The 23,093-nt window shown below is 49.0% G+C and overlaps 4 protein-coding genes across 6 annotated transcripts; 2 read left to right on the top strand and 2 right to left on the bottom strand.

Moving 5' to 3' along the window:
* Nucleotides 1-774: 774 nt before the first annotated feature.
* LOC100191494 (oligopeptide transporter 9) lies at nt 775-4,664 on the bottom strand. Its single transcript, NM_001136926.3, has 5 exons — nt 4,365-4,664; nt 3,796-4,277; nt 3,262-3,359; nt 1,910-2,738; nt 775-1,814 (listed from the first exon to the last, which is right to left on the bottom strand). Exons 1-5 carry the CDS (start codon nt 4,498-4,500, stop codon nt 1,014-1,016), a joined length of 2,346 nt encoding a protein of 781 aa, NP_001130398.1. The 5' UTR covers nt 4,501-4,664; the 3' UTR covers nt 775-1,013.
* A 555-nt stretch (nt 4,665-5,219) lies between these two features.
* LOC103638156 (pentatricopeptide repeat-containing protein At5g08510) lies at nt 5,220-8,033 on the top strand. 2 transcript variants are annotated; one of them, XM_008661137.3, is made up of 3 exons: nt 5,220-6,201; nt 6,375-7,197; nt 7,391-8,033. In XM_008661137.3, exons 1-2 carry the CDS (start codon nt 5,263-5,265, stop codon nt 6,468-6,470), a joined length of 1,035 nt encoding a protein of 344 aa, XP_008659359.1. In that variant the 5' UTR covers nt 5,220-5,262; the 3' UTR covers nt 6,471-7,197; nt 7,391-8,033. The 2 variants fall into 2 exon arrangements, with proteins under 2 accessions (XP_008659359.1, XP_008659358.1); XM_008661136.3 differs by having other exon boundaries at nt 6,368-7,197.
* Nucleotides 8,034-9,714: 1,681 nt separating this feature from the next.
* Nucleotides 9,715-12,278, top strand: LOC100272915 (uncharacterized). The gene is made up of 8 exons (NM_001328379.1): nt 9,715-9,778; nt 10,161-10,353; nt 10,570-10,816; nt 11,006-11,079; nt 11,176-11,232; nt 11,400-11,527; nt 11,746-11,854; nt 11,971-12,278. Exons 2-8 carry the CDS (start codon nt 10,204-10,206, stop codon nt 12,010-12,012), a joined length of 807 nt encoding a protein of 268 aa, NP_001315308.1. The 5' UTR covers nt 9,715-9,778; nt 10,161-10,203; the 3' UTR covers nt 12,013-12,278.
* A 110-nt stretch (nt 12,279-12,388) lies between these two features.
* On the bottom strand, nt 12,389-21,508 carry LOC100280226 (uncharacterized). Of its 2 annotated transcripts, XM_008660301.4 has the most exons (11): nt 21,241-21,508; nt 19,037-19,195; nt 18,384-18,938; nt 18,169-18,297; nt 17,817-17,865; nt 15,141-15,355; nt 14,920-14,988; nt 14,074-14,174; nt 13,855-13,948; nt 13,699-13,768; nt 12,389-13,586 (listed from the first exon to the last, which is right to left on the bottom strand). In XM_008660301.4, exons 2-11 carry the CDS (start codon nt 19,037-19,039, stop codon nt 12,715-12,717), a joined length of 2,157 nt encoding a protein of 718 aa, XP_008658523.1. In that variant the 5' UTR covers nt 19,040-19,195; nt 21,241-21,508; the 3' UTR covers nt 12,389-12,714.
* Between the last annotated feature and the right edge of the window lie 1,585 nt (nt 21,509-23,093).

Below are 23,093 nucleotides of genomic sequence, written 5' to 3'. Positions count from 1 at the left end.
TTACAATCATAGTTTCTGTTTAATAGTTTCTGTTTAATTAAAATTCATATGATTGTAATTACAATCATAGTTTCTGTTTTTGTTATCCATATTTTAAGTTGCTACTATAGTTCATATGATTATTGTAATTCAAATGATTGTAATTATTTCAATGAGAAAAATCACTAGCAGGAGGATCTGTTTAATTCAGATTATTGTAAATCATATTTATGGGTCAAAATCATATTTTTAGTTCAAATTTGTTGTAATTTGTTTAATAGCGCTTAAAATTTTAAAATTTGGCGGGAGCTTCATTTTACACAACAAAATTGGAGGCAACCTAATTGGGCCAAGCTACAAAAATGAGAACCAAACAATGTATCATATAAGCCTGGTTCATTTTGACCAGGCAACCAAACATTGTTTATTGGCTTTGCACATGCGGGCTCCCTTGAGCCTGGTTCTCTCACTGAGCCAGACTCAGGCTGGGCCAGGCAACCAAACACATCTTATATGATCTAGCTTATGTATTATATAAGCCCCTATTGACCCGCTTATAGATTATTATAATTTAGTTATTTAGATTACATAATCCACTCAATAATCTATGTTGTTTGTTTAGCTCTTAACTTATTTAGGCTAGATTATATAATGAGGGTAGTCAAACGGGGTCTTAGACTTCAGAAATTATTAGCAGAAATATTTGCAGCGATGCAGCACCTGTCGTCCCGACGACACACGACCGGTGCATGCATCAGTGCCCACCAGAACTAGAGGAAGATAGAATTTTTTTTTCACCAGCGTTCCTGAGCATGCGAGATCGCTTTTTTGAATAAATTATGTTTTGTTGTACCACGGAATAAATTTGATTCCGAGCTGGAATAGCCGTAATTACCAGCCATTTTACAATGAAAGGAACACCAATTTCCCATCCCTAAATTGTTTGAAAAGATAAATTATTTACATTGCTCTTGAGACACTTGTCCACTTGCATTGCCATGTTCTCTTCTCCGAATGCATGGGTTCTCAATTCCTCATGTATACACCGGGCAGCCCTCAACAACGATACCTTTGGCAGTGGGACAAGAGGCGAGAGGGCACCCGTCCAGATCATTGCCCCACCAGTTGAGGCCGACGTTCTCCAAGCCCAAGCACAGGTAGATGAGCACGGCCATGAACGCCAGGCCAGCGTCGAGCGCGCCAGAGAGCAGGTAGTTGTGGCGCTCCCACCAGTGACGCCGGTACCTGTAGACCACGTACCCCGACAGGAACCCGGCAATGATCCACGTGGTGTAGTTGACGGCGGTGGCCGGCGGCATCATGCCGGTGGAGCCGATGAGCACGGGCATGTTGACGAGCAGGATCCAGCTCTGGCTCGGGAACACCCGGTGCGCGAGCCACACGAGGAGGGGCGCGACGGCGCCGCCCAGGAAGAACCAGTTGACCGCCGAGTAGGTGCCGAGGTCGCCGAAGATCCTGCGCGGGCCGATGAGGCCCCAGATGACGGACGCGTCGTAGAACACGTGGTCCATGGGGCACGTCCAGGGGCTGTCGGCGGGGAGCAGCTCCGTGCTGCAGATGTTGGGGACGCTGTCCATGAGCCACCACGCCGTCCCGATGTACACGAGCGCCGCGATCAGCGTCCCCACCACCTGCGCCATGAACATGGTCCTCGGCGGGATCTTCATGTAGTGGCCCAGCTTGAAGTCTTGCAGGAAGGCCAGCGCCTGCGTCATGCTGATGTAGCCGTACACCTTGAAGCACATGTTGGCGACGGGACGGCCCGGGTACAGGTACCCCATGATGTATTCGGTGATGATGTTCAGGCCTGGAGTCTGCGTGCGTGCGTGCGTGCATACTCCAATTGATGACCTCACCTAGCTGTATATATGCATGTAGTGCTAATATAAGAGATCGTCGGGGTGGGTACCTGGTTCGTCGTCGCTGTGATGATCCCTATCGGGAGGGTGAAGAAGAAGGCGATGGCGCAGGCGAGCAGGACGCCCCACCAGGGCAGCTGGAGCTGCTCGATGTAGTACTCGCAGGCGAATATGGTGACGGCGACGTTGGCGACGAGGATGCAGATGAACCACCACTCGGGGACCTGCCTGTACCTCCTCATCAGCCTCGTGTGCACGTCCACCTTCTTCTCTTGGAACGCTGACCTGCTCAGCTGCCAGATCTCGCTCCCGTGGAAGAGGAAGACGTGCACAACCGTGGCGGTGAGGGACGCGAAGCCGACCCCGTAGGTGACGGCGAAGAAGGTGCTGAGGTAGAGCGGGCCGTTGCGCTCGTATGCCTCGGTGTCGAACCGGAAGTTGGAGTCCACGATGCTGGAGATGTTGTACGTCTGCCCGGCGGCGGTGAAGAGCCCGTCGGAGAAGATGGGGAAGCTGCGCGCCCCGTACAGGCCGAGCCAGTAGTACGCGGCGGGCGTGATGACGTACATGATGAGGACGAAGCCGGCGGCCACGTTGGCGGTGGCGAACCAGGGGCTGGCGAGCGGGCTTCCGAGGTAGGAGGAGATGGTGGACCAGTCGAGCCCCACCGCGCCCACGCCCAGCCCGCTCAGCCCCGACCCCAGCTGCTGCGCCACCACGGAGCGCGGGAACGCCCAGCAGAGCCACGACAGGGAGGTGAGCATCTGGAACAGGTAGCCCGGGAAGACGTAGTAGGCGAAGCTGCAGACGAATGCCACCAGGAAGAACTGGTTCCGCGTCATGCCTCCCTTCACGCGCCGCTCCTTCTCGTGGAGCGCCCTGGTGATCCAGCACACACGTGCGGAGCGGAGGCCAGTGTGTTTGTGTCAACTTCCTTGTCACCACTGGAGTTTTTAGTGGCAAAACAAAACAAATAATGTACATCCGTATGAATCTGTAAGAATCTTGAATAGTCCCTTTTCGGCCTTGGATGCAAGCGAGCTCCAAGCCGACGTGGCATATCCCATGCCACGTGATCCACGCGCCATTGTCTACCTTGGCGACGTCCTTATGTCTTTATGCTGAATCAGAACGCCAAACACACACATTGCTTACCACATCTCTCCTCGCTCACACCCCTATTGTAGATCCAATCAAGCAGTACACAATCAACTAATCAATGATAGCTTCTACTATTTTCGTTCTCGAATATTTGTTATTCGCTGGTTCATTTTTTATCTAAAGCGTAACAAATAAAAAAACAGAGAGCTGATACAAAATAATCGTATTCCCTCTGCTCCAAAATTAAAATAATCGTATAACACACATATTGGCCAGAAACGGTTGGGGAGTTGTGGTGTACCTGAAGAGGGAGACCTGCACGAGGTTAGACGGCCACCACATCGCCGCCGGCTCCACCAGGTACCGCCGGAATATTCCCGCCCAGCCGAACCCCAGCACCTGCGTGCACACAACACGTACGTGACGAGAGACACACACATCGTATGATTGGTTCCCTGCATCTGCCAAGTATATGCAGTCGCGGATACTTAAAGCATCTCTTGTTTGGTTTGCTGCATGGACCAACCAGGCTCTAGACATGCAAAACTTAACTCCCAGCCAGGCTCTCTCGGTGCGCGCGTGAGGAGCATCGCTGCATGTACAGGCTGAGTTCATGCATATGTGAGTCTGAACACACATTTCTGTATGAATCTAAACAGCTAACCAAACAAGAGTCTCTTGTATATGTTTAGCCTGTTTAGTAGGAGCCTGGTTCTTCTCGTATATGCTCATGTGGTCAGGCTCTACGTATCCGTGAACCAAACATATGGACAGTGGCGCTAGCTAGCCGCGCACTGCACACACGCATTCCCCTTGCACCAGCTTTCCTACCTACCTGGGTGGTGAGCACGACGAGGAGGGAGACGAAGAAGGTGATGTGCTTGCCGTAGAAGACGCGGACGGCGGTGATGACGTGGATGGCGTAGACGGTGCCGGCGCCGGAGTTGGCGAAGATGGTGACGAGCACGTGCTCCTTGACGCTGAAGGGGCCCGGGTTGAGCGAGAACTCCCAGCGGGTGCCGCGGAGCACGGCGCGCGCGGGGAGCGCCGCCGCCATCAGGCGGCCCAGCGGCACCACCGCGATCTGCGCCGAGATGGCCGTGATGGTCAGCGGCTCCTTGCGGTACCAGAAGAACTGGTTCAGGAACGACAGCAGCGCGCACGACGCCGTGCCCAGCACCCACATCCGGAACGTCAGCACCGGCGTCGACGGGTCGTCGCCCACCGGCACCGTCAGCGCCACCTGCTCGATCGGCGAGTTCTCTGGATCGTCTCCCTCCGACGGCGACGGCGACGACGTCGTCGCCGCTTCCACCACTGCAACATCGATCGTTAGTTAGCAGGGTGAAGCGTGGGAATCAGGGAATCAACCAATCAACTACGAGGAGGATCGTAGGTGCTTACGGAGCGGTGTGGTGATCTGGTCGTCGTCGCCTCCGTCGCCATGGTGGTGCCCTTCTTCCCGTTGCTGGTCCTCTTCCTGGCGAGGAGGTGGAGGGGAGGATGCCATGGTAGTAGTTGCTCGCGGGGGATGTGGCATGTGCGCCTACCTGTCCTGGCCTCTTGGGGTCACATGCACACCCCTGCTGTCTGCTAATACTGCTGCACTACTGTTTTTTCTGTTTCTGCATTTTTTTTGTGGGACAGGGATGTCTATGGAAATATCTACGTGCCAACTCGCTCATATTCTTGCTACCTATCGCGTGTTAGGTCCTTGTGATGCCGTCTCCTCTCACATGTGCACATCATGAAGCAACGTCTCTATTTTTCTATGAATTTGAATTTATTTAATATGCTCGTGGTTGGTAGGTTCATTGGTACTCCGTAGTAGTTTACAATTCAGACGCTTCAGTGCCGTCGTGTCACAACAATTGCGTCGCATCAGACTAGCTGGAGAAGGGAGAGATGAATATGCCCTTTTGGACGGTTCCTCGTTGCCATCAGAATTCAGAAGCAAGGGGAGGGAATCTCTGAATCGTTGAAGCAGCTAGGGAGGGCCCTTGCCGCTACGGTCCCTGTCAGTCCAGCGCTAGCTAATGAATGGCCATGGGCCACTTGACCTAGTTTTATTTTGATGGACCAAAATATAAACTAGTACAATTATTACAATCGTATACTCATAACTCATGGACGAGACGAGACGAGACCACTCACTAGACAAGGCCCAGGCCCAGGACGCCAGAATGGAGTCGTACAACACGCTCGGCCCATGGGCTAAGACTCAGATCTCGGTGCGATTAATCCATGATGACAGCAGGGACGAGAGGCGGGGCCCATCGGCAGAACCCCTCTGACGGCGACGATGGAGGAAGCCAAGCGGCTGCACGCGCGCCTGCTCCGCCGTGGGGAGCGCCGCCTGCAGCCGCTACTCCTGCGCGTGCTGGCGGCGGGGGAACTGCGCTACGCCGCGCGCCTTCTCGGCTCCTGCCCCGCGTCTCCGCCCTCCGCGCCGCTCCACAACCGCCTGCTCCACGCGCTGGCCGCCGCGCGCCACCCGCTGCTGCTCCCTTGCTTCGCGCGCGCGCACCGCCTCCGCGTCCTCACCCCGCTCTCCTTCACGCTTCTCCTCTCCTCCGCCACCGCCACGGCCGCCGCGTGCGCGCACGCTTTGCTGGCCAAGTCCGGCCACGCCGCGGCGGCGCCCGGCGACCCGTTCCTCGCGTCCGCGCTCGTCTCCTCCTACGCCAGGGCGGGGCTGCTGGCGGAGTCCCGCAGGGCGTTCGACGAGCTGCCTGCCGGGGCCGGGGCCGGGGCCGCGGCCGCGCGCAACGCGATGCTGTCGGCGTACGCGCGAGGCGGGCGCGTGGGCGACGCGGAGCGGCTGTTCGCGGGAATGCCCGACCGGAGCGTGGTGTCGTGGACCGCGATGGTGTCGGGCTACGCGCAGAACGGGAGGCACGAGGAGGCGGTGCGCACGTTCCTGGACATGTGGGACGGGGCCGGGGTGCGGCCCAACGAGCTCACCGTCAGCAGCGTCCTGCCCGCGTGCGCTGCGCTCGGGGCCCTCGCGCTGGGGAGGAAGGTGGAGCGCTACGCCAGGGGGAGAGGGATGCTCAGGAACGTCTATGTCGCCAACGCCTTGGTCGAGATGTACGCCAAGTGCGGCAGCATCCGCCGGGCTTGGAAGGTGTTTCGGGGCATGGGGACGCGGAGGGATCTTTGTTCTTGGAACTCCATGATCATGGCGTTTGCCGTGCATGGCCTCTGGACGGAGGCGCTGGCCTTGTTTCATAAACTGAGGGTGAGGATGTCTTGCTTGCACTTCTCTTCTTATCCCTGCTTCATTCGCTTTGCATCCAGCTTGGTTGACCAAATATGCTTCGAAGCACCAAACTAGTGACCAGTAACCTTAAATCCAGATTATGCACCGTAGTTGGTAGGGCTGGAGCTGATTTTACTCTGTTTAGATGACAGGGGCAAAACCAGATGGCATTACATTTGTTGGAGTCATTTTGGCCTGTACTCATGGAGGCTTGGTGGATGAAGGCAAGCTGCTCTTCAACTCGATGAGAGGGGAGTTCGGTCTTAAGCCAAGAATCGAGCACTATGGTTGCATGGTTGACCTGCTGGGGCGTGCTGGCCTGTTAAAAGAAGCTGACAGTCTGATCGCGAGCATGCCAATGGAGCCTGACGCCGTAATTTGGGGAGCCCTGCTTGGAGCCTGCAGCTTCCATGGCAACTTTGAACTAGCGGAAATAGCAGTGGAAAAACTAATGCACCTGGAGCCACACAATACAGCTAACCTAGTGATTCTTTCGAATATATACGCGTCATGTGGCAAATGGGACGGTGTTGCCCGGGTGTGGAAGCTGCTAAAGGAAAAAGATCACAAGAAATCTGCTGGGTACAGCTTTATTGAGTTAGATGGTAGGATGCACAAGTTCCTGGTTGAAGATAAGTCGCATCCAAGATCTGAGAAGGTATATGACGCCCTGGATAGCATCACGCTGGCCATGAAGCTTGTCAGCTTGGAAAATCCTGAAGTGGAAAGCTGATTTTAACGTCACCATCTTCTATCCCTTTTATTTATGGGAGAAGAAACTGAGAAAACCATTTGAGATTGGTCATGGACTTCTTGCTCAGATCCTCCATATCAAGTGAATGCACCACCTGAATATCAATGGATTTTTCCTCTACTACGAAATGGTCATTTCTCTTGTTCTTACAATGAATAATTCAGAGGTGCAAGTGCACCAGACAGATAGAAGCATATCATTGCATGACATACCCAAAGCAGGTGAATTCCTCTGCTTCTCTTTTAAGTTATGAAAATCTGGATCCTACATGCAAGTTATTAAATGAAACTGGAGAACAATTTATTACAAAGAAAGCTTATATGCTTTGGTGGTTTAGTTTTCATGTAGTGTATGCTTTCTGCTTTGCTGCATTTATCTAAGTACCTCACTAACTTGTCGTGTTTACCGTGGCAGATCATCATGGAAGACACTAGAGGAACTTTCAGACTGTGGGGTTATGCATGAGATTGGTTGGAACTATGACGCAGGAATGACCGGGGTTGTATACCATATTCTCATGGTTGCCTTCACTTGGCAGCCGTGGTTTGGAGCGCACCCTCATATTGGGTGCAGCCTTGGAAGCAAGGCAAACATGCCCCCCGTCCGCCTTTGCAGTATATGTTTTGGCATGCTTCATTGGATTTACCGTGTTCCTTAGTTTTCTTTTATATATATAGCTGCGGCTCATATGTTGAACAAGTTTACAGCTTTTATCTGAGCACTTCATTTGTGCACTATGGATCAGTCTGGATTCTATCAAACTTGGAAATGACTGCTGCTTCTTAAGGTGTGAACGCACCGGCACAAACAAGCAGAAAGATCTGCTCAGACTGGACACTTCCAGAAGGACACTGGTCAACGTTCAGAAATTGCCATGTGATTGTGGAAGAAAAGAACAATTTCACCGGGTCAGTTTCACTTTAGGAGCATAACCATAACGTTAGATGCTTGACGATGACTTGTAAATGCTGACGAAATGAACATGACGCAGCATCTTCCTTCTACTTTTGTCGCTGTTTCTCTTGTTGAAATAACCGGGGTAATGGTCTTGTTTCTTGTCCTTTTGCATTTTAAAAGCTGGGTGATCCTGGAAGTTAGTGCTCTGGATGCTTGGTGGCGCTATACATGTCCAAATGGGTTGGGCTTGCCGAGCGGCCCGAAACCCGACACGGGTTTGGTCTGGCCTGAACCCGGCACAACACGTAGTGAACCAGGCCCGTGTCGACCCAGCCCGGTCATCGAGCTGTGTCTGGGCCAAAGGCGTGGCACGGCGGGCTAGACACGGCACGACCCGGTTTTATTTTTTTTCTATTTTTTCATATAAGTACATATTTAGAGTATAAAACACAAGAAACATGTGTTTTTGTCGGTTATGTGAGTGCAAATAAACATTTAGAGCTAATAAATATGGTTTAAACCATCAAATATGCATATTTTTAGAATATTTTTATCATTTAAACTTCATATGCTATTATTGGCCCGTTAGACATGTCGGGTCGTGGACCAGCCCGACACAGTTATTAACCTAACTGGTCGTGCTTGAGACTCGCTCGGGGCCCGTGGGCCGGCACGGCATGGCCCGCTAGCTAATTCTGGCCGGCACGGTCCCAATCCCCCCGTATAGGTGGCGCACTGGAATCATGAGATACCAGATAGGCAGATAGTAGCTGCTTGTCCTTGTCCTCCCCCCTATGGAGATTGGTAGTGTCAGAAGCCAAATGGGATTCTGGGCCATGTATCAGATGTATGGTAGAAGTAGACTACTTGGTAGTTGAAATAGTCAAGGGGTAATATTGTTCTATTGTAGTTATCTCCATGACACCATCAGCTAGCCTAGGCTAGCAGAAAGGACGGAGATTACTTTACGGTTGACCTGACTGACTCGGCTCTCCAAGTCTTCGGCCTCCTCCGTGTATGTCCTGGCGGCCAGTCTTCTCGTGCTGACGCGCAGCGATCCTGCTGGGCAATTGCTTCGTCGGATGAAATTGACAGAACGATTTGTGCAGGGGAGAGAGAGAGAGACGTCGGCGTTGAAAGTGAAAAAGGATCGCGCCACCTACTGGTGTAAAGATAAAGATCATTCAGTGTCAAGGCTGGAAGCCTGGAATCGGCCGGCCTCTAGTATAGTAGTGAGTGAGTGTGTTGAGCAGATCATTTCTTCAGTGGATGCCAAGAATTCGAACATGGACACATGCATGGTCTGAAGCAAGTAGGGTTTTCTATATCTGCTTCTTGCTGGCACTAACTAGGATCTTCCTTCCTTCGTGTGGTCCTAGAATCCCAGATGAAGGTTCGTTCCTGCACCAGACTCCAAGATCTGCTGCGCGACAGAGTAAACAGCTCTATGATCTGAAGCACTTGGACAGCATTATATAGTTTGCAAAAAAAAAAAAACATGCATCATACTTGTGCTTGCCCACCCATATTCAGGTTGTCCTTCCAAAGAACTAACTGGCAAGTTTCGGAGGAAGACCCAGCTGAAACTGAAAAACGCGAGGCGAGTTGGAATTCGGAAAACGGCAAGATCGCTGGCAAGATTTTACTGTGGATTGGTGAAATCAAACTCGGAGACAGTCAGGCCGGAAAGTATAAGAGCGTAAACAATGATGTTTCTTTGTCCATCCATGGAATTATATTCAAAAAAAGAAGACAGTGAGAGCGACCTGGCTGTGTGTCTCTACGTATAAAACACCGAGGCAGGCAGCCACCCACTCTCCCCATTAACAAAGCACCCATCCCTTCAACAAACCTCGAGTCGAGAGAGAGAAGAGAGCAGACAACAAGAGACACCAACGAACAGAGGTACGTACACCAAGCATCCTCCTCCCCCTCTTCCTTCTTTCTCTTTTTTTTGCAATTTGATTCTGCTAGCTCTTCCATGTTCTTGGCTCTTGACTCGAGTGCCTTCTCCTGCGGTTTCCTTTTTTCTTGAGAATTCAGCTATGTGCAGTACACCGCATGACTCACAAGAACATGAGAGATTTGGATGAGTTTTTTCTTCAAAAAAACATTTTTTTACTCTAAAAATTAAACCACTAGTGTTAGGCTCAGGTCTATAACAGTTGACATCAACGACGAAGTGGTTACGGGAGGTGGTTGTGTTGTGTCACCTCGTGTTCCTGCTGATCAGGGACTTTCTTGGTCCGAATTGATTATGAGAGAGATGCTGTGCCATGGCCTGCAGGCAAACCGGCTCACGCCTGTCTCGGTGCGGTGGCCGGCTAATCATGGCCACCGTGGGGCAGTCCGGGGCCCTGAGAAGGGTCACCGTGCACTACGCCAGCTCGCCCACGCGCGGCGCGGTGGTAGAGGTGAGCCTCGACGACCTCGACGACGAGCTGCTCCAGTTTGTGCTCGCCGATCTTCTTCCCGGCCAGGTACGTGCCCCTTCCTCGCCTTCAGCACGAGCATGCATGCGTACACATGTATGGCGTCTACCCGCCATGCCAGCCTTGTATTTGTGTACATACATACATCTTTGCTTCTTCCACGAACACGCAGCGGATCATTTCCTTTTGCTTCCTTCTTCCACTATCTTAGAAAGTAGGATCTCCAGTCTCCACTGAAGAGAAAGCTAGCTTCCACGATCGCAGGAGGGTTTACACCAGTCGATCTTGGAAGGAGCACACGGCAGCAACCAGGAGAACTATATGAGAGGCGCAGGATCCAGTGCGCCGTCACAGGAATACCATGCACAGAGCAGCACCGCTGCTGCGGCAGCAGCTGCTTCGTCCAGGAGGAATCCAGGCACGGATGACGCCCAGATCGCCTCGGACTTCGAGTACGCCACGAAGCTGCAGCAGGAGATGGAGGGCCTCAGCGTCGACGACGACGGCGACGGTATGGTCTGCTTCTGCCTCTGCTCTGCCTATGGACGATGGTCCAGCAGATTCAGATGCGTTTCGTTTTGCATGATGTGACTGGCACTCGTCGGGTTCTTATTGTGCCCGTCGCATACTCGCATCGCGTCTCATAATTGTGGTTGGTCCTTGTGTTGTCGCTGGCGCGCCGCGCGCCATGATTGTTCAGGTATCAGCTGCGTGCCGTCTCCGTCTGACTCTGACGACGGGCACGACCATCAAAACGAAGAGGACGAGGAGGAGGTTGGCAGCTCGGCATCTTTCTATCTTTCTGAATCAGTTAGTTGAGATGTGAAAAGCTAGGGAACTGAAGTCTGAAGGTTCTGATAATTGTGGCAGGAGGATGGTAATGGTGGTGGTGATGATGATGATGATCCAGACAACATGACTTATGAGGTTTGTGGTTATGGAATGTTCCTTTATTTTTTTTTGTGCCCCCCTTCTTTCCAAGTGACATGTAAAGCTTGTGAACAAAATGGAACTATGCATATTGTTAGTCTGCACCTTTACACCACCTGGGCTGGAAACGCCACTGATTTCCTGTCCCTTCTTCGATGATGCAGCAAAGACAGGCACTTGTAGAGTCTGTGGGGTCTGAGGACAGAGGCTTATCCGACGAGCTCATCTCCTACCTGCAGCCATGGAAGTACAAGGCATCAGGGTTTTTCTCCCGGAAAACAAACCATGACGAGTAAGTAGTAGTAGGTGTATGCCTGCCCGGTTTTTTTTCCCAGTTTACATTATTACAAGCTTGATCTTTAACTTTAAGTACAGCATGTGAAATATACAAATATAATCGGACCATAAATATCGATTCATATGCGCAATCACAACATTTTTTTCCTTCTAATGTTGACGACAGATAGTGAAATTTCCATGGCATCACTGATGATGTTTCTTTGGATGCAGCTGCCCTATCTGCCTGTCAACTTTCAGGAACCGAGAGACTATGATAACGTTGCCGTGCATGCATCACTACCACGCAGCTTGCGTCACCAAATGGCTCAGGGTCAACAAGGTAAATCTGCAGAGATAACAAATTGTTCCTGCTACCGTTGCTACAGTGGATTGGGATTTATTCACCTTTTCTGACCTCGAATTTCTCCTTGTTTTGACCAAAAAAAAAAAACACAGACATGCCCTGTATGCAAATATGAACTGTTCGGACCTTGCTAGCATCCGACAATGGGCTGATAAGACAAGGTGATGGGGCGTCACACTCACACCCAGCTGGTTGCATCATCTACTTTTTTTTGCACCAAGAAAAAAGAAAATGAAAAACAATCCAAAAAGAGAAGGGAAAAAAGTTAGGAAGTGTAGATCTTGATCACACAAGAAAAAGAAGAAAAAAAACTGAAATTTATGTCTTTTTTATCTTTCCTTTGGCTTGTGGAAATGTACGTAAGTCACGGTCTTATATTTGTTTAGAAGCTTGTTTTTTTTTCTTCTCTTGCCATGACTATGTGTATCTGTTGTCGTGTGATGCATTATGCAAACCAGAATCTCCTAGTGGAATCGCTAGAAACCGTGCAAAACACCAGACGGTGCCAGATAACAGGAGATTATAACTGACACCCACTATAGCATGATGGAAAACGATGTACATGACAAAGAGGCTGTTTGTGACCTTGCGATGATCACATCATTTGATTCAGCAACATGCCATACACACGCTAACTATCAGCCAAATCCAATCCAACCCACTATCTCAACTCACACACATCTGGAGCGACGCCAGTGTATGATATGATCATCATCGGAAAACTGTCAATACATAAAGCTCTACAGAAAGAGAAGGGTGGCGGCGGCAAAAGCACTTGCCAGCACCAATCAGGCTTAGGCTTATATCTCATTGCTTGGCTTTACCACAGTAGCGTACTACCACCCGTGTCCTGCACCGAACAGCCCGCTCTCCACCAGTTCGTTAGCGATCATGTCGTCGAGGTCCTCCAGTTGATGGAAGGAGTCATCGACCTTCGAGCTCACGGCATTGCCAGCAGCAGCTGGACTGCTGCTCACCGACTTGAAGCTGCTGTTTCTGGCCGAAGCCATGCTGGCTGTGCTATTGTTGATGACATTGCTAGGGCCAGTACCAGCAGCACCCTTTACCGTGCCGTTATGGTTAGAGCTACTGTTATTGACATGCTGCCCCTGCTCCCCAGTAGCAGCAATGACGTTGGGGGTAGCAACTCCTGGCGCGAGACCCCCGCCGCTCGCATTCGGCGGTGGTGCATCCAGAGGCGGTTGCTGCGCTTTCGAGCGGTTGTTACTGTTCTTAACTTCCTGCAGAAGCTGGTTGAGGACATGCTGCTGGTACTGCGGGTTGACACCAAAGCCATGGAAACTGTTTTGCTGCTGCTGCTGAAACGACGACGACGGTGGGTGGTGCTGGAATTGAACTTGGTTAGGTCCCAGGAAGGACCTGGCCGCTTCCAGCTGCATGCCGTTGTGCATTGCTGTAGGACCTTTGAAGACACTCGACGCCTCCTGCTGCAGCGAAATCGTACTGGCACCTGAGCTTCTGAGCATGTTCTGGTAGGTGTTTAGAGGTGCGGCAATCGGTAGATTGTTGTTGCCAATGGCTCCGGCACCAGGAGTCTGGTTGTTCGCAGAAGTGCTTGTCTCTTGTTTGACCCCCATCAATTTGGTGTTGCTCTGGTTGTTGGCAAGGTTAGCGGCAGCCATGGCCTGTCTCGAATCATGCATATTCTCAAACTTTGCCGTGGTTTTAGAATAACTGTTCAGGCTCTCTGCATATGAACAGAGAAAAGGTTAGGAAAAAAAGTAATTCACAAAGCTAACTGTTTGACAACTAAATGAAAATTGAAGACAATGCTAGATAAATGTGCACAATCATCATACCTTTAGGACCAAGCTTGCTCTTGTGGCTGAACTCGATCAAGTCCTTCATGTGATTCACCACCTCCGATATCTGACAAGGACAGACAACCATCAGCATGCTGCATTGCATGTGTATGTACTTGAATTGTAAATAGATACAAGGGTGATTCTAACCACCTGCAGGCAGCGTACATATCTTTTAGAAAGCCCATGTTCATTTAAGGTGTGATGCTCTAGATTTTTTGCCAGTTGCCGTGATGCATTAACAAACCTAACAGTACAGAAGAAAAATATGACACATCAATTAGATAACCGGAAAATTTTGTCACTCAATCACACGCCAAAAAAGCACTACAGCATGGATGTCAAGACTGAAGTTGAAATAGGATCACTCACATGTTGCAGATGGTTTGTGCATCATTATTTGATATCCCAGCTGATCCACTTTCACTGACAACAGCTTGGAATTTCTGGGCAACTTGCAGAAGATTATTAACCTGGAAAGACAGAAGGGTGGGTAGAAGATAAGATATTACAGTCACCAGAGTTAATGGCATACCATGCAATGAGTTAACTCAGGTACAAGGGATATGCACTTCGGGTAGCACCCATAACAAATACGCATTAGAATAAGAAAAGGGATTGCATTATGTGTTCAAATTTTAGTATTTTGATCTTATAGGGTCTAGGAAGCTGTAAAATATTGTAGGGCAAATAAAAACATAGAGAATATAATAACAAATAAATGTGAGAGTGCGCAAAACAAAAGACATTTTTCACCCCAATAAATAATCCAGGATCCACGGATTCATGTCACGTCATATAAATTTGTACTCTGTCCCAAATTAGAATTCGTTTTAGTTAATTAATGGGTTCATACAATACTTGATGTATATGCTTCATATATGTGTCTAGGTTATCATCATTCATTTGAATATAGACATAAAAATAAAGAGCTAAAACGACTACTATTTTAGGACGGGTATAAGGTGGCAAGCACTGTTTTTAAGGCGTCGCCTAGTCGTCCAAGCGGAGGTCCAACGCCTAGGCGCCTTGCCCGCCTACCTCGCCTAGGCGGCGTCCAAGCGGTGGTCCAACGCCTTGTCTCGCCTTACCGCTTTAAAAACCATGGTGCCAAGCAATATCGTATTGGCAAAGAGGATTAAACTACCATAGTGTCCTGCCAAATTATAGACTTAATAAATTGTAGAGAAAATTAAAGGAACAGCACACTAAACAGACCTGTGGTGCTATAGTCTTGCGAGTGGTGTACTCCTCATGGCGTCGTGAACAGAACTCCCAAGACATTATCTACACAATTCACAGGCAGCCAGGAGATAGAAAATATTATCAATTTCCACCCATTTAAAACATCTAAGAGCCTACAAATGCTAAACAATATGGGCATGTTGCCAAAACTGCTAATGGCATGTGCAAGCAACCACGACAGCTAAGCAACATACCTTCAGTTCTGGTGTGAAAATTATTCTCAGATGTCCCTCGTGTATAACATGCAGATGTTCATAAACACTTTTTTGAACTACTTTTGCATGCTCCAGCACCATTTGTCCATTAGGCAACCGGAATTCGTTGGGTGAGTCAAAGTATAAGTATTCATCAATAACACCATGGTCAAATCTAATTTGGCAGAGCCTAGGAAGTACTTCATAGGTAACTTCTACCAAATGGAACAAAGACCAAAGAAAGGATGAAGTTAACTTTGTGAGCTTAATGGTAACCATTGAAATAAAAAATAGGAAAAGCACAAAATAAATCATGATCTATGACTGAGAATAACATACAGATGTTAAGCAGAAAACTACTTACAAAGGAGAAGCTAAGGCAATCATATGTCATCTTAATAGCTGTTATGGTCGCTAGATGGTGAGGGATTGAAGAGGGGTATCGATGGGCAGGAACGTCGGCCGGGGGTCTCTGCCCACGGCCGAGCAAGAGGAGGGTTTCTCCCTTCTAATTCTTGCCTACTTTATTTCTCATCCATTGATTACATAAATAGGCCGGTTGACCGCCCCTATCTAGCTAGAGATCCTTATCTCCTAAAAACTCTCAACAAACTACTAACTGATAACCTTCCTAGATAATCTCAACTAATCTCCTAAATAATCTCAACTAATCTTCTAATCTTATCTCTAACTATCCTTATCTAATCCCCTTGAGGGCCCATGGCTGCTGCTACCGCAGCCCCTCCGTGGGCCTCCTTAGGCCCTGACACTACACCCCTCCTGGACAAGCAGCTCACCCTCGAGCTGCCGCATAACGGGTGCTCAAAGACCGAGTCTACTTGACCCAAAACCAAACACCTAGAAGACAAGCCTTTTACATCTCGGCTTATCTTATTATTCCGAATCTGATTTTTTTACCCCATAAGATAAGGCGGACACGCACGTGTGCAGCCACCTAGATCCCATGGACGCCATCTGCACGAAAGGGGAGCACATGGATGGGCACCTGGAATAGGTCGCAACAATAACCAGCGGAGGCGCCCTCGTGGCGACCGGTAGCGGAATGTGGTGGCGCTAAATAGTGTGCCCTTGTTGATGACGAGGTGAGTGCCTTCCCTATCGCCGCTGCTGTAGAGTTGAAGTCCGTCGCCCGCTGGACATGTATCATGCTCGCACTTGGAGATAGCGGCCTGGTGCCACTGCTGATGGCCGTCCGACAGGGTGAGGTCCCGCCCACGTGTGTCGAGGTCAACCGTCACCAAGGCTGCCTCGAGCATCTGTCGGCGCATCTCCCGCACTTTCTGTCGTGCAAGGAAGCCACGAGCAGCAGCTTGTATGCCCACAGCCGCCGACGTCCGGAGCCGTGCGGACAACGCCAGCTGGTGTTGCCCATGTTGTACTGCTGCCTTGATTTGCAGCAGCCCTTGCTCAACCTTCTGGAGCGTGGCTTGCATCTTTGTGAGATCAGCCCTTATGTTGGTCCACAAATCTCCCATCGATGGAGCTGGTGATTGCTGAGTCGTGGCTGCCCCTAGTGGCGTCGCCCATGGGGACGGAGACGCCGTCAACGAAAATGATGTGATGAAATTTGGCGTTGTCCCTGGGAATGGGCACGCCGGCGTCCAGGATGTGGTGACAAAATTGGCAGGCGATGCTGCCCATGGAGATAGTGACGCCGGTTGCCAGGATGGCGTGACGAAGGTGGCATGCGGCGCGGCCCATGGAGATGAGGACGTCGGTTGCCAGGACGGCGTGACTAAGGTGACATGCGGCGTTGTCCATGGAGATGGGGACGCCGATTGCCAGGATGATGCCGCGAAATTGGCAGCAGAAGCCATGGGATCAGATCGAAACCCAAGCTAGCTGATACTAGATGTTATGATCGGTAGATCGGTGAGGGATTGGAGAGGGGTATCGATGGGCAGGAACGTCGGCCGGGGGCCTCTGCCCACGGCCGAGCAAGAGGAGGGTTTCTCCCTTCTAATTCTTGCCTACTTTATTTCTCATCCATTGATTACATAAATAGGCCGGTTGACCGCCCCTATCTAGCTAGAGATCCTTATCTCCTAAAAACTCTCAACAAACTACTAACTGATAACCTTCCTAGATAATCTTAACTAATGTCCTAAATAATCTCAACTAATCTTCTAATCTTATCTCTAACTATCCTTATATAATCCCCCTTGAGGGCCCATGGCTTCTGCTACCGCAGCCCCTCCGTGGGCCTCCTTAGGCCCTGACAATAGCACATGCAGAGTGCATAGAAGATAACACGATGACATAAAAAATACATCTGATTTTAGAATCTTGATTTCGATTTGAGACTAAACACAGAGGGCTCAAACACTTAATTTGTGACTAGGAGCTACAAACTTCAGACCCTTCAAGATTCTTCTTTTGCGACATTCATACATTTCAAAAGGCATTCAACTGATCCAGAGATTAATTTTCAACTTGACAATGGTCTTGGCATGGTATTTTTATCATTAATGCTTAACACCAAATCGATATTATTAAATTTTTCTAGTCTGAAGTGGCAAATCTTAGAGCCACAAGAAACTTATCAGATAATACGGTTACACTAATAGATTACAATTATGAACCGAGCAAGCTAAGAATTTGAACAAATGAAAGAATTGTTATCATTCATCAGATAGAGTTGACAGACCAACTAACCATATCCTTTCCCACCATGTGTATTGCAAATGCCACATCGCCACGTATCCTGTACCATAGAGAATATAAGAAATTGCATGAAATCGTGTTTTTATATATCGAAAAAGGAAATTTTAACTGCTGCAGACTACAATGGAACTCTTTACTGCAAAAAGTTGTGCATACAAGATCTATTTTCCTACCATTAAGGGCACATAATAAATTAAATGTGGTTTTCAGTAACCCAAGAAGAACTCCACAGTGATGCTAATCAATCTAATACTGAACATCAAGCAGAAACTGATGTCCAGCCATGAAATAAAGAGCACTATACAATGGGAAGTAAAATACAAGTGTGTGAAGTATTAATTACCAAAGCTTTCTGTGGAGCAGCAGCTGAAGAATTCCCTCTGTTTTCATAAGAAGAGACACACCATCTTTCTCTTGCTCGAGGTGCGAAGTACTCTTCAACAAGCTTCCTCCAGTATGTTATAGGGTTATTCTAGAAAACACCATTCAAATTAATTGTACTGTCAATACCTTGTACCTCATAATCCCACAAACAATTAATACTATAGAGAAACTCACCTCTGGGCGATGACGCTTGTGATATAAATACTGCAGTATCCTGCGAGAACAAATCCCACTCTCGATAGGAGACCTAACAGGACCACCTAACTGCATTCCAGTCTGTGCCAGTGGTGGCCTAAGTTGAGGCTGCCGAGGAATACCAACTTGGGGTTGTTGCATCTGAGAAAATGGATGCTGCTGCTGCCGTTGCTGAAGTTGTGCCAGTTTATGATGCTGCATTAAAGCTTGAAGCTGTGGATTCTGTTGCCCCTGGTAATGAAGAGAATTCTGACCATGGAGCAGTTGCTGAATCAGCTGTTGTTCCGTGATACCACCCTGACAAACATCAATCCTTGATTTCTTCTGAGCATGCAATGCACCACCAGCATCAATCACAGGTTGTGATGTTACACTTGAAGACCTCTGTTTCTGCACCTGCTCTTGGGGTGGACTTTGCTGCATGATGCAACCGTCAATGACTGAAGAGCCAGAGATGTTATTGGATGAAAACGATATTGGTGACGCAGGAACACGCATCAATGAATCACCATTCATGCTAGTACTTGGCTGTAACTGGGCACCACCGGAAAGTGACGAGTTGGCGTCAGTCACCAATGAGCTAACTCCAATGCTTGGCCCAGAAGAATTTGTAGTGCTTATTGGAACATTACCATTCATGTCCCTGGCATATCCAAGGTTAGAACATGGACCTCCGGACATGGAGGCCCAGGGATGAGTTCCATTCATTGTCTTGTATAGTCACGTAAAAGAGGCAAGGCACATTACTGGAATTGCTGATAAAAAAGACCTTAACGTACTTTAGCCAGAACCTGGAAAACAAGAGTAAAAAAATGTGTGCATATTCAGGCGATCAAATTCACTGTCAGCGAATCAAGTAGCATATTGAATTCATATCAGCAAAAGGTGGGCCTAACCAGATCAGGTTTCCTAACTGGTAAACGAGGCAAGTAACAGAGGATTAAAAGAACAAAACAGGATTGAGCTGCAAGTGGTAAATAAAGTAGCCCGGGGAAACTTGAAGCAACTAAAATCCAGGTATTTAGTTGTCCATTAGAGTATAAGAAGCTACTATGTAAGAACCACCAGATGGAACGTGCCTCTATTCAAATACTACTAAGTAGCAAAATTGTCCCACAAAGATGTGTGATCCTTAGCCTTCCCCGAGAGGCCAAGACTACAAATTTCCAATGTACAATCAGTGTGCCATAAAACTTACTAGACCTAATGTCTGCATACTCGTGTGACTGCACAGGCCATGAACTAAGCTCAAACCGCCACAGTCTTGGCTGGCTAGGCATCAATTCTCCCCAAATTAAGGGCATTTACAACTCCATTTAATATAGAATCCCTTGAGGGGTCTTTGAGGGTTGACTGAAAAAATATTGGCTCTTCGCGAAGAGTTCATCTCTACATGACTCACTATATATATTCTATTACCTACATTTATGATATAGGGGCTCATGTTTGTATCATGCAGTCTTTTAACTGTTTCTACTTTGAAAATCGATCCGGCTCAGGGTTGTGCATGCCCTAAGCAGCAGGGTGGGCACCGCTACAACAGCCCAAAGAATATACAGAACTGCGTGTTTCTTCGCTTCTCTGCCCATACATCAATCACAGGCAGACAGTGAAGTAATTCTATCTCAAATCTTATCTTTGGAGGAAAACACAGACAATCTCTATGGACTTGTTTGGATGAACATGTATCTCCATGTGCGTTGGGGTGGATTGCCGTGGAATTTAAAATAAAATTCACACGAACCCTCTCCAGTCTCCATCACAGACCTCAATCCAGGCGGGAAAGGATATAACGGAGTGCACACGGAGACAAGTAACCCCAGAAGTAAAGAACGTAATCACAAAGAGAACAATTGAAACAATAAGAGTAGGGGAAAGACAATCACTCCAACAACTAGGGGGAGTTTTGAATGCACTAGAGCTAATAGTTATTTGGCTAAAAAGTTGTTAATGAAATTAGCTAGCCAAATATTGGCTAATTTGCTAAAAGTAGCTAATAGCTAAAAACTACTAGCTAGACTATTTAGATCTCTTCAGCTAATTATTAGCTCTAGCGCATTTAAAAACTCACTAAAAAACCATGAAGTACCTTTTGCTGGGTTGGCTTTCCACCAGCCATACATATCTTCGGCGACCCAACCCAACCCAAGGGAACAAGATAAACATACATGGCTAGTTTGGGAGCCAAAAAAATCGGAAGGACTAAAATCGCCTCTTATTCAATTTTGATTAAGGAGATTTTGGTCTCTCCAATCCACTCTACTCTGGTTTTCTGGCTCCCAAACTAGCCCTACATGTATGTTTGAACATTATGTAAACTAGTCCGTAAGAAACGGCACAAAGCAAACGGTAATGGCGCTGCTGGAGGAAGCAAAGATGTAGATTGCTACCGCCTTCCCGGCCAAGTTAACCGCTACGAGAAGGAGCGAGAAAGAGAAAAAAAGGAAAACTTTTTTTTGGACTTTCTCGGTAGAGCTTGGGAAAGGTAGAAGAGTTCTAGATTTGACAGGCACAAACCCTCAGAACAAAACTTCGCTCCCCTCAGACGGATTGAATTGAACACTTAGCAAAAACTCGATGCAAGCCAAATCGAAACGGCTAAGCGCGACCAAACCGCGACAGCACAAGGACCAGAATTCCGGCCTCGAAACCCATAATTCGGGCGCGGTGCATTGCGGGAACCGGCGCCCATCCGCCCCAGACGGCGGTATCCGGTGGGTATCCCACCACGAATCCTCTCCCGCCGGCGAGCGCACGAACTCCCCCCTCGCAACCAGTCCGGCAATCAACCGCGTGCGGAAAATCAAAGCGAAGAGGGGCGCAAAAAAGATCTCACCCCGCTTCCGCTGCCGCTTCCCTTCGTGCTGCTTCCCCTTCCGCTGCTAGATTATTTCCACTCCCCTCTGTTCTTCTCCTCTCCTCTTCTTGCGCCTGTCAGTCTGTGTGTGTTGGTGTGGCAGCCGTTGCCGGCGCTCCGGCCACCGCGCTAAATAGCTTCGCGGCGCCCGAGGCGAGGGTGACCGGCCGCAGCCGGTGGGGCGGCCCGCCTTTGACCGCTCGTCACCGGTCGCTGCGGCCCCACGGCGACGATCCCGGCCGTCGGATCGGGGCAGCAGCGCGCGGGGGAGGCGGATATTTACACGCGTTGGCCGGTGATTGGGTGGCGGTGGGGACCGGCAGAGGGAGCGGTCGGTCCGTGGCTACGTGCACCCAGCGGGTGTACACGTTAGCTTTGGATGGGCCCACGCGGGGGAGAGGGCGCGGTGGGGCCGTGCCAGATGCGCTGGGTCGGTGGGTGCTGCTTCCTCATGATATCGACCATAAGGCTATGAGTCCATCAGCCCATGCATAGACATTAGGCATTTAGGCAAATGTCTCGTAAGGGATATTATTATTATAATACATGTACGTTGTGATGGTATATAATTATATTTCATAATATTAATTGAGAAGGACGAGATCGTACCCGTAATACAATCAATGGTAAAGCGAAGTAAATCAGTCATATGGATCATCTCCAAAAAATATCGATAATAAATAAATTTAATATCAAAGTGAGCATGTTGTCTATAGATCATATATTAAATTGCTAATAATAAATATTACACTTTATTTTAGACAAAAGACTGAGAAAGATATGAGTAAAAAAGAACTCAATCCCTATTTTTATAGAGCTCTCTGTAGCTCGTCCTCCTTCAGCTAACAGAGTGTTACTATATGTGCACGACTTCCTGTCGTATTGGACTTGGTGGCTTCTCACGGTCTATATATAGTGTAACAGCCTTGATGACCTATAACTCAAGATATTGACTCTATATAAACACAAGGTATGACTGCGGGTTTCAAATACCCACAACATATTCCACTGAACTTATGCCCTTTTATTTTCTCGTAGACACACGCATTAAACACAATTCATGGACAGATTGAACCATAAAGATGTCTGACTACTGCACAATAATCTGATAGAGAAGAAAACATGCATCAACAATTATCAAACAGAGGCCATGAAAGGATTCATGATGCAGCATGCATGAGCCATGCATGAGTTGAGCGGTGTCCAGTATTGTCTTGCATCATGCACGAGAGTGGTTAATTTAGATCTAGCTACAAGAAACATATGAGCTAATGAACCAAATGCCTCGAACAGTAGCTGTCGGTACCCTGAATCAAGGGTACCCTCTTCTACAGTATGAAGGCGCTGCACCCGTTCGACATCTCCAGATCACACGGAGAGCGGCACCCGACCCCACCACATGGGCAGGCCTAAGGGCACCACGTGGCGAGGAAGGATAATACATCCCAGGAAGCACCGTTGGGTCCGGACCTCCGCAGAGGGACACCGGACCCCTGTGAGTACGAGCCTGGAGCTCCCGAGGAGACATGTCGGGTCCCCCCGAGTGAGGTCCGGGCCTTAGCAGGGTCCCGAGACGGAGAGGATCCCGACACAAGCAAGGGTTCGGTGCCGACACGTGTCCAGGCCTTGCCCTACGCTCCCCGCTCAGGCGGAAACCCGCCGCGGTCGCGTGGCTTGTGGCCCGTGACATAAGCCAACGGGCCGAGTCTGACGTAAGGCCCATACGGCTGTGCAGTCTTTGCATTTATTGCGGAGAGGACGCGTCACCTGCCACCACGCTGACGGACGACGCGCCCTCTCAGCATTTAATGCGTCCTGTCCAATTCACCGGC

Source organism: Zea mays, chromosome 9 (assembly GCF_902167145.1).
Source record: "Zea mays cultivar B73 chromosome 9, Zm-B73-REFERENCE-NAM-5.0, whole genome shotgun sequence".
Classification (NCBI taxonomy): domain Eukaryota; kingdom Viridiplantae; phylum Streptophyta; class Magnoliopsida; order Poales; family Poaceae; genus Zea; species Zea mays.
Note: the sequence above shows the minus strand (reverse complement) of the source record. Positions and strands in the feature narration are given on the sequence as shown.